This window comes from Chiloscyllium plagiosum, chromosome 32, assembly GCF_004010195.1.
Source record: "Chiloscyllium plagiosum isolate BGI_BamShark_2017 chromosome 32, ASM401019v2, whole genome shotgun sequence".
In the NCBI taxonomy this organism is placed as follows: Eukaryota; Metazoa; Chordata; class Chondrichthyes; order Orectolobiformes; family Hemiscylliidae; genus Chiloscyllium; species Chiloscyllium plagiosum.
In genome coordinates this window covers 17,514,503-17,526,090 of record NC_057741.1, presented here as the reverse complement: position 1 = coordinate 17,526,090, position 11,588 = coordinate 17,514,503, and the positions used below count along the sequence as shown (strand labels likewise).

The window sequence follows — 11,588 nt, the reverse complement described above, 5'->3', positions numbered from 1 at the left end:
GATCAGTGTTGGGTCCTCTACTTTTTGTCATTTACATAAATGATTTGGATGCGAGCATAAGAGATAGTTAGTAAGTTTGCAGATGACACCAAAATTGGAGGTGTAGTGGACAGCGAAGAGGGTTACCTCAGATTACAACAGGACCTGGACCAGATGGGCCAATGGACTGAGAAGTGGCAGATGGAGTTTAATTCCAATAAATGCGAGGTGCTGCATTTTGGGAAAGCAAATCTTAGCAGGGCTTATTACACTTAATGGTAAGATCCTAGGGAGTGTTGCTGAACAGAGGCAGGTTCATAGTTCCTTGAAAGTGGAGTCGCAGGTAGATAGGATAATGAAGAAGGCATTTGGTATGCTTTCCTTTATTAGTCAGAGTATTGAGTACAGGAGTTGGGAGGTCATGTGACTGTATAGGACATTGGTTAGGCCACTGTTGGAATATTGCGTGCAATTCTGGTCTCCTTCCTATTAGAAAGATGTTGTGAAACTTGAAAGGGTACAGAAAAGATTTACAAGGATGTTGCCAGGATTGGTGGATTTGAGCTATTGGGAGAGGCTGAACAGGCTGGCACTGTTTTCTGTGGGCGTCGGAGGCTGAGGGGTGACCTTATAGAGGTTTACAAAATTATGGGGCATGGATAGGATAAATAGACAAAGTCCTTTCCCTAGGTCGGGGCGTCCAGAACTAGAGGGCATAGGTTTAGGGTGAAAGAGGAAAGATTTAAAAGAGACCTAAGGGGCAACGTTTTCACGCAGAGGGTGGTACATGTATGGAATGAGCTGCCAGAGGATGTGGCGGAGGCTGGTACAATTGCAACATTTAAGAGGCATTTGTTTGGGTATATGAATAGGAAGGGTTTGGAGGGATATGGACCGGGTGCTGGCAGATGGGACTAGATTGGATTGGGATATCTGGTCGGCATGAATGGGTCGGACCCAAGGGTCTGTTTCCATGCTGTACATCTCTATGACTCTAAGGTGATAGCTCATTCCCCTGGATCTCTCTCACCTTTATTTCCCCCCCCCCGCCAACACCTGTTGGCTTTCTTTTAATTTAGGAACTGCCAATCTGTGTTGTTAATCACCTGTCTAAACCTTCTTTCCCAATGACCACAGCAGCTATTCATGATGCCAGTATGACTGTTGTTCCCTTGTCTGTCCCCCTCAGAGGGTTAGTTAATAGTTATAAGGACAAAAACTTCTTATTTTCCAAAACAACATACTGGAAATGGAGTACATAATGTGCCAGGTAAATGACACTAGTTAAATGGGGCATCATGGCTTCCACTTATTGTGATTCTTCACTTATTTGTTTTCTTATGCTAAAAATTTGGTAAGTTATTTATTGTGTATTTGCAGTTAAATGAACTCTCATGCTACACAGTAAGTACCAGTAAAACTCTGTTTTACAGAGACCCTATTTCCAATAGTCCACCCTTGAGAAGGGAATATTGACTGCGCACAATTAATTCTTCATGAACCTATTTATTTCTAAAGGACAAGTTCTATTCCCTCATTTCTTGATTAAATATTACAGATAACATCTAAAATGACTAGAACAGAGCTCTCAGCAACTACTAATCACAAAGCCATCAACTACAAAATCCAGTTGATATTATTTATTAAGTAATACCGGGCACGCTCTCCTCACTTTTGAACTACATCTGTGTCTTTGTTCTTATAGACAATTTTGACCAGATGATTTTTCTGAGGCACTGGTCTTACCTAAGTTTAATTCTGAGGTTTAGAAACAAAGTGAGGGGTTGACCACTTGAGGCTTAAGTGCCTCAATCTGCATGCGAATATTACACTCAGTACTGTGATATTATATAAGGTAGGTGTACTAGGAAGTAATGTATTGTCATCTCACTGGGTTGGGAGCAGAAGGTTGGCTTCCAAATGGGACAGCGAACTCCCCCTTATTTTATTTTTCCTCCTGTCAAGTTGTTGAATTTCTTTTATTTACTTTCAATCCACATTGGAACTATACTAGCATCCTTTTGAGAACTTTAGCTAGTTGTGGTACATTCAATTGCAGCAACAAATTATGCATGGATTTAAAATATTCTCCAGCTTTTCCTTTACCTGTCCCCGTCTAGTGGATATTTAAGTATTTTCCCTCAATGTCTTTCATTGTCATAACACAAAATTATTTTAACTTTGTACTTGTACCCTTTCTCAACAGTACCAAGTTGTTTTAAAGTCACTTTTTCTATGTATTTTTTGGATGCCTTATCTTTAAAATGTGTTTCCTTGCTCTTTGGGCCACAAGTAGCTATACATATCTGAGATCCATTGGTATTGCAAAAACGTTGGCTTAATTCCATGATTGGCATGCATTAGAGGAGTGAGTTGAATGTAAGGAACTCCAATCAAATGCATTTCTTGTAATTAAAATCCAGGTATTAATGTATCCATGATTTATGGGCCTGTAAATTGAAAAAGCATCCATTTGTATTTAGCTGCTTGATACAGATTGCAAGTAATAGTTGGTTTTCTGTTGCAGATGGGTTAAGAATGAGCTCATGGAGGCTTTAGTGCGTGAAGAATAGTTCCAGTATTGCCAAATAAGAGTTAGCCTTGATACTGGAAATACTCAGGTTTATCACCTGAAATATCTGAAGAATAATATTTTATAGGATTTGAGTAGGTGGTTGTAAATTCTGATTATGATGGCCTTTTGTTTTTGGTCTGCGCTTCTGCTCCAACTGAATTGGCCTTTGATTTCTATATAGGTTACATTACAGTACTATCTGTTTAATTTTTTAAAAATAAATTGGAAACCAGATATATTTTGATGTATTATTGGTTTTGAAAACTGGAGTTATGCCTCATGAAGACCTAAAGTAGATGCAGTAACTAACATAATTAGCAGGAAGGGTTTGCTGACCTCTCTCCCTCCTGGCTTTGCTGAAGGCATATTTGACCTTGAGGCAAAGGTGAAATTAGCTTTTGAAGGTGTATTAAATTGGGATTGTAAGGTTGAAATGAGAAATAATTTTGGATAAGGTGTTTATGGAAAACTTTAAGAATGAAACAAATGTAATAACACATCCTAACTTTATTTCCAAACTATATTGGCCAATATATGCTAATAAATAATGTATTTAAGCAGTGCTTACAGATGGCTTGTAAACTAATGAAGAAAGATTAGTCTGTTATAGATATTTTTTCTACATACTAGTTAAAATTAACAATTAAGCAAATAAAATGGAGCCTCACCTAATCCTGCCTCTATGTAACTTTAGATTTAATAGCTTGGATACATTCACAGAGAGTGTAACAGTGACAAACTGAACATGGTGCTATTTAAAAACAAACTTGGGGGTATATTACTGATTCTGTTGCCAATGCTACTGTATGTTAAGCCTGGAGAAGATGCGAAATATCAAATTATGGCATCTCTGTGATAAGAGAAAGATATGTTCCTTTTGTAATAGGTTTCGCTTTTACTTTTCAGATGAAAGAAGCTGATGAAGGTGCTGGCTCAGGTGACTGTCCTACAAAACTGATCCGTAAGAAAAAAGTGAGAAAGGAGTAAATGTTTTAATAGTTAGTTATTGAATGGAGGCATTCTCACTTTTTCCAGGTGGGCATACCATCCTCTGTACTTCCTGACAGCATGTGAATTACTCAGCTTGTGGCTGAGCTGATAAATCAACCTCTATTCCAAGTACCTATCTAATCTTAGCCTCCATACTGTTCTTCTCTGCTTCATTTACAAGCCTCTTAGTCTTCCTGGCAAGAAAAATAAATCACTCTGAGGATGTTGATTTTTAACATTAGGCATATCAAAATATGTCCTAATACCAAATGACCAGTTGTGAAGGCATCTTCTACTATTGCAAGGAAAGTTGTAGCAAATATTTGGTAACTTCTGTGAAACAACTGTTAACCAGGGTAAAAATACAAATGTTAGAAGATAAAAGCTAATTACAGTTATATGGTGATATTTGCATTGAAAGGGAAGAAGCATTGGCATATTTACGACACTGAGTTCAAGTTTCTGCCCAGTATGAGGAGGGAGGGTGAAATCAGTGTGATAAAACACAATACTAAAGATAATTCCAGTGTACATATATAAATTAATTGAAATGATGTACCTTTTAGCACAACTGCAGTTTTTTTTTCGCATTGGTGCCAGTGTTTTCTTCCCTAAATAGGTCTCTTATCGGATTGTATTGTAGCAAAACAAAAAGATGCACTGAATTTCTTTGTACATATTGTTCGGGTACACATAAGAGTTGTGTGCTTTTTTTGCCCTCTAAGTTTAGTACAAATAGCTGTATTGCATTTTAGGTTTACCACCAACTTAAAACATCTCATGATCTGCACTCCATACTGTCAAATTAACTGGGAGAAATTTTCTCATCCCTGATGGGATGTTTTTCGTGTGCGTGTGTGTTTGATAAATTGTAATACAGTGCAGTGGCATTCCTAAGTCATCTTCTGTCTCAGTTTCATTATTATGAATGCAGAGGTGAATGATTTTACGAACCAATTGGCTGCAATTCAGGAGATGAATGGTGTGAAGCGTACTGAATTTTCTGGTGTTTTATAGTTTTAATGTTACTCTGGGTTCGCATAATCCCTGTTTACACTGATGTTTGCAAAATGTACAATTGCTCTTTGAAATAAATATTTAATATAATGGAAGTTTTTGTGTTGTCTACATATTAATTGCTCACCTATATAGAATGGCTGACTTAAGTTTTGTGAATCTGGCATTGTGTAATAAGGAGCTGAGGCAGAAATTCATCTTGAATACAACTTGCAATATTTTATATGCATTTTTATTCCTTCCTCATTTTGTTTTCAATCTGCATCCATTCCTTAATGCCCTGTTACAAAGTTTCCTTCTACATCTGACCAGTTAATGACCATCTTAAAAGTTGCATGTGGTTCATGTTAGGTAAGCAAAGGTTAATTTTACAAGTGCTGAAACAAACCTTCCTTAAAGTGATATAAAGTTATCCGATGCAACAGCAGTGAAGCTAGAGGTGTCGTTTGTTACAAGATATTCTATTGAAACTCTTCAGATATTACATTGTGCGGAGGAGTTGACATTGAAACTATTTATAATAAGGACCTGATTTGACATCGTCAGAAGAAAACGGGCTTTTTTTTCCCCCAGCAGTTTAACAAACATGTATGTTCCATTTTTTATTGGGTTTCCCTTGTTGCTTGTTTGCTCTTAATTTCTTCTGTAACTTATTTAATAGTTATCTCACTCTGTGTGCTGTTGCACACCACCTGTTAGGTGATAATCGCCATCAGCAAGAACACAAAATGGATGAGACAGCAATTTGGCACACTGCAAATTAATTGTTAATATCTCAGATTTTTCTCTTGCTGTCCCTTGTGTGAGCAAAACAGTGAGGAGAAAGTGAGGTCTGCAGATGCTGGAGATCAAAGTTGAAACTTTATTGCTGGAACAGCACAGCAGGTCAGGCAGCATCCAGGGAACAAGAGATTCGACGTTTCGGGCACAGGCCCTTCTTCAGGAATCCAAGAAGGGCCTGTGCCCGAAACGTCGAATCTCCTGTTCCCTGGATGCTGCCTGACCTGCTGTGCTGTTCCAGCAATAAAGTTTCAACTTTGAGCAAAACAGTGTTTGGGCCTTTTTAAGACCAAGAATTGCTTGCCGTTGCTGTGGGTCTGGAGTTGCATGTAGTCCAGACCACGTAAGGCTGGCAAAGTTCATTCCTGTTAGACATTAAATGACCACTTGAGCCATTTACAATAATCCTTGATTAGTTTCAAGGTGCTATTATGAGAACTAGCTTTCACTTCTAGATTTTTATTAATAATCTTTAAACACCATCAATATGAAGCTGAAATCTTTTGAAAACTGAATGACCAGTCAGGCCAACACTAATGAAAGGAAAAAAAGGCAAACAATTTAAAAGTTTTATATTTCACAATGTGGTTAAACTTATCCTTTAAATTACCAACCCGCCCCATAGCATAGGAAAACATTTTAATCTGCTGTAATAAATGTAGACTCGTGCAGGTCAGCTGTCTGTTTGAGGTGGATTTTAAAAAGCAGCAATTTCAAGATTTCTTGAATTAACTGCTGAGATTAATACGTTTTATGAAGTATCGTTCCTAATTTTTTAATTTCTGTTCTCAAACTTTGTACCATCTGTAGATGGAGGTTGCTTTTAGATCTGCCCGATGTGGCAGCCAAACCTCTTCTTTGGGAACATGAGCTTGGTATTCCTCTGACTCGTTCGTTCATTTTAAAAGATCTTAATTGTTTGAATTTTTAAAAACAATTTCTATTAAGTCCCAACTGCAACCTAAAAGTAACTATTTGCCTATGCTATTGTGTAAAATAAAAACAAAAAGGTCAGTTTTCGTTTGGTATAGAAATAGTATTTTTAAATGAGAAAATTTGATGCACTTATTCTGGATTATTAAGGGAATAGTGTTCATAAATACCAAAGAATATATCTACTTCACTGCTGTGTGATCAATCTATAGCAGTATTTATCTTATTAATTTCGGCCATGAACTCTGTTCTGATAACATAGGATTACCCTGCTTAATAATGTGAATTACTTTCTCTTTTGTCCTTTTGTTTGGAACTATTTGGTGGTCCTAAAAGTATAAAATATCTGCAGATTAGTAACAATGTTTTGCTTTAATTAGAAAAGCATATGTGCATATTATGACATGCCTCCTGGATAGGTGGTACTTGAACTCTACTATTGTGCAATAAGATACCTAAAGAAGCAGTTGTATTATAACACAGGAAGGCAGAAATGTTTAGCTAAACTGATCACTAAACCTTTCAATTCACTCATTTTAATTGTGTCCTTTTTATTCAAATAGATATGTGTATTATAAGCTGAATACTTCATCTGCTGTCATTGAAAGCAAGAATAAAACAGTGATAATTTTTTTTGCCCATGCTCCTCCAGGTCTAGGAAATGATGAGAAGTGTGGGATTGTATGGTGAGATTGTCAGCATCATTCTGTTTTTTTGGGGGGAAAAAAATTCCAATTTTGCCCTTGGGGTTTCATGAAATTGTGAATCTTCCTAATGTTATGACACAGGGATAACAAGCCAGACCAAATCTCTCACTCTAACAATGGATTTGCAACACTAAAATAAACCATGAAGCAGCAAGTCAAGGTGAGACTTTTTACAGCATAGGAGGGGTTTCTGTAGTAGCATTCTCAAGTCATTATCACTGCCTCAATATGATGAGACTGTATGGCAAGTTGCAAAGCCATGGACTTGGGGTGAATTGAGAACAATCACAATGATGATTGGAAGCAGAGGGAGGCTGAAAAATAATTGTGGTGCCGGGACGGTTACACAAAAGGGCTATAAAGAATAGGCAATAATAGTTAGTCTCAGGTGGAGTCTGCAAGTCACTCAAAGGGACACAGCTAAAATCTTACCATTTTTGCACTTAGCTATGCAATAACACAAAGTTGCTGCCAAAGCTTGAACAGTGGGCGGAGTAAGTAACAGGTATTTCATATTCAGGAACAGGGTACATTGTTTTGCATATGAGGCCATGCTAGGGGCTATTGAATTAATCATGAATGCATGTAGCTGTAATGCTGTCCATTTCCAATCAAAATGGATCTTATTGAAGGGGCATTGTTTTGGTAATAACTATATAGTTTACTGCAAAAAGCAATCCTGACCATTCCATACTTTGTATCAGTTGGCCTCATGTCATGTCAGATATACAAATCCATGAAGACTCTAACTTGAGAATCTCATGGCTTTGCAATTTGCAAATTAATGTGGTAGGCATCACTTTTATTACCATTCATTGAAACACAATACCTAAGCGATACCACATTCTCATAACTAATGACAACTAATTAACAAGATCTGTGAGGTTCAAAGGTGGCTTTTCTTTTTGAATGGGATGTTTTGAGAATCGATACATGCCTGAACCTAACTCTCCCAAAGAAGCATCAGCACTTTGATTTGCAACATGCAAATGAGTAAGTTTTCATCTGGAACAATTGCTTTGGCTCCTGGCATAAGCAAAGCCTTCATGCAACATTTGAGGCCATTACATGATGCTTCATTGTGATTGACGTGAGAGCATACTGTTGCTGAAATGCTGTTCTATTTTCAACATTCCCCACAGATTATCTGCTCATTGAGCTGGAACCAGCATTGAGGACTCCTTGTGTTTTTACTGTCTGTGACAGCAGTGTTGAACAAGACATCAACTATAATGGTATAGCCATGCAGCCTACAATGAGAGAACCATAAGGGAAGGTTCCCCAAAACGTGTCTGGAGAATGACTGGACTCCAAATAGTTTTCTAATTCTCTTTCCAATCCTCCCACTTCCTCCAAACTAAACGAGTAGCCATGGGCACCCGCATGGGCCCCAGCTATGCCTGCCTCTTCGTAGGAAATGTGGAACAATCCATCTTCCGCAACTACACTGGCCCCACCCCCCACCTTTTCCTCCGCTACATCGATGACTGTATCGGCGCCGCCTCGTGCTCCCACGAGGAGGTTGAACAGTTCATCCACTTCACCAACACCTTCCAACCCGACCTCAAATTCACCTGGACAGTCTCACATTCCTCCCTCCCCTTCCTCGACCTCTCTATTTCTATCTCAGGCGACCGAATCAACACGGAATCTCTTTCCAATCCTCCCACTTCCTCCAAACAAAAGGAGTAGCCATGGGCACCCGCATGGGCCCCAGCTATGACTGCCTCTTCGTAGGATATGTGGAACAATCCATCTTCCGCAACTACACTGACCCACCCCCCACCTTTTCCTCCGCTACATCGATGACTGTATCAGCGCCGCCTCGTGCTCCCACGAGGAGGTTGAACAGTTCATCCACTACACTAACACCTTCCACCCAGACCTCAAATTCACCTGGACAGTCTCAGATTCATTCCTCCCCTTCCTCGACCTTTCTATTTCTAGCTCAGGCGACCGACTCAACACGGACATCTACTACAAACTGACCGACTCCCACAGCTACCTGGACTACACCTCCTCCCATCCTGCCCCCTGTAAAAACGCCATCCCATTCTCCCAATTCCTTCGTCTCCGCCGCATCTGCTCCCAGGAGGACCAGTTCAAAATACGTACAACACAGATGGCCTCCTTCTTCAAGGACCGCAATTACCCCCCCGACGTGGTCGACGGTGCCCTCCACCGCATCTCCTCCACTTCCCGCTCCTCCGCCCTTGAGCCCCGCCCCTCCAACCCTCATCTTCCGCCTAGGAATCCTCCAACCACAAGGGATGAACTCGGGTTTCACCAGTTTCCTCATTTCCCCTCCCCCCACCTTGTCTCAGTCAAATCCATCGAATTCAGCACCGCCTTCCTAACCTGCAATCTTCTTCCCGACCTCTCCGCCCCCACCCCAGTCTGACCTATCACGCTCACCTTGACCTCTTTCCACCTATCACATTTCTGACGCCCCTCCCCCAAGTCCCTCCTCCCTACCTTTTATCTTAGCCTGCTGGACAAACTTTCCTCATTCCTGAAGAAGGGCTTATGCCCGAAACGTCGATTCTCCTGCTCCTTGGATGCTGCCTGACCTGCTGCGCTTTTCCAGCAACACATTTCCAGCTCAGTTTTCTAATCAACCTGTGCATAGACAATATTGCACACCTCTGGAGCAGGTGATATTTTGACATTTGAACCCAGGTCGCCTTTCTTAGAAATAGGAATACTAACACTCTACCGCAAGAGGCCTTGAGAGGAGTATAAATATTTTTAATCAACCTATTAGAATTAGATTCTATATCCTCTGCTTTGGCCTGCTCTCTGGGTGACCTTGAGCTGCCTGCTCTTCCCACATTGAACTCAATCTCTTGACTGTCAAAGTCCAATCCAGGCTTTCAGCTGCAGCCACATACAGGACCTATAGCCGACCACCAAGGTCCCCGGTGCAGGTCCCCAGTCTTTGCCATGCTCCAGACCCAATGAAGCAGTGATGCCATCACCACTGCGGCCTCCACTATCGAGCTGTCTCCAGAAAGTAAGTAATAAAAGCAAACAAACTGGCAAACTTTATTTTAAAATAAGGTTTTAATATGACTAGGAAGGTGAGAATGGAATCTTGGGCCTCCTGGCCCAGCTGTTGGGACACTGCCAGTACACCACTAAAAGTGCCTGCAGATCCAAATATCCTGACTTCCCTGACATTATCTACAGCTGTCAGAGAACTAGTACAGTTGAAGACTGGGTGATATCATTTTTCAGGTTGTATGTTTGGTCACTGAACTGGGAGGTTTGTTTTCATATGTTTTGTGATGTGATATCGCCCACCTTAACAGCCCAAGACACACAAAGAAAGTGGGACAGAACAACTGCACTGCACCAGAGCATCACTGATGATGTTACCTAGTATGGTGACAAAACATCTGAAAACAAACCTTCCAGCTCAGCGAGTGAACTTACAACCTTTAATCTAGGAGAAGGTGAGGACTGCAGATGCTGGAGATCAGAGTCAAAGAGTCTGGTACTGGAAAAGCACAGTCAGTCTGCATCTGAGGAGCAGGAAAATTAACATTTTGTGCATAAGCCCTTCATCCTAATGAAGGGCTTATGCCTGAAACATCAATTCTCCTGGTCCTCATGCTGACTGACCTGCTGTGCTTTTCCAGCACCTCACTCTACAACCTTAATCTAGTCCCATGTGTCAGCATTTGGCCATTATCCCTCCAAACTCTTCATCTTCATGTACCTATCCAGGTGCCTTTTAAATGTTATAATTGTACCAGTCTTCACCACTTCCTCTGGCAGCTCATTTCGTACACGTACCACCCTCTGCGTGAAAACATTGCCCTCTGGTCCCTTTTTAAAGCTTTCTTCTTCCACCCTAAACCAATGTCCTCTAGTTCTGGACTCCCCCACCCCAGGGAAACGACATTTTGTATTTATCCTATCCATGCCCCTCAAGATTTTATAAACCTCTATCAGGTCACTCCTCAGACTCTGCTCCAGGGAAAACAGCCCCAGCCTATTCAGCGTCTCCCTATAGCTCAAATCCTCCAACCCTGGCAACGTCCTTGTAAATCTTTTCTGAACCCTTTCACGTTTCATAACATCCTTCCTATAGGAGGGAGACTAGAATTGTACACAATATTCCAAAAGTGGCCTCACCAATGTCATGTACAGCTGCAACATGACCTCCCAACTCCTATACTCAATGCTCTGACCAATAAAGGAGCGCAGACCAAATGTTCCTTTGTTATCCTATCTACCTGCAAATCCACTTTCAAGAAATTATGATCCTTCACTCCAAGGTTTCTTTATTCAGCAACACTCCCCTGGACCTTACCATTAAGTATATAAGTCCTGCCCTGATTTGCCATTCCAAAATGCAACACCTGTTTTGATTGGCTTGCCTTCGTTATTCCTGTCATTCAATAAAATCTTCTTTTTCAAACTGTTTGAATGCTTCATATCTCCTGCTGTTCTCTCTTTCAAGAATGAAACCATTGTATGTTCATAAAACTGTTGGGGAAGGAGTGCAGTCATCCACCCAGAACATCAAATTGAACTAAGAAAAGTTAGTTTCATGCATAACCTTGTATATTAGAGCAACTTCTTGTCCTCAGCTGCAGCTT

The 11,588-nt window shown here is 40.4% G+C and overlaps 1 protein-coding gene across 6 annotated transcripts in view; it reads left to right on the top strand.

Annotated features, from left to right (window-relative positions):
- LOC122539368 (calnexin-like) overlaps positions 1–4,656 on the top strand; it is a 70,264-nt gene extending 65,608 nt beyond the window's left edge. For all 6 annotated transcript variants that reach the window (XM_043674127.1, XM_043674122.1, XM_043674123.1 and 3 more), the window contains exon 15: positions 3,461–4,656. In XM_043674127.1, the coding sequence (XP_043530062.1) occupies positions 3,461–3,541 (81 nt within the window). In that variant the 3' untranslated portion in view covers positions 3,542–4,656. The remainder of the gene's footprint in view (positions 1–3,460) is intronic.
- The last annotated feature ends 6,932 nt before the right edge of the window (positions 4,657–11,588 follow it).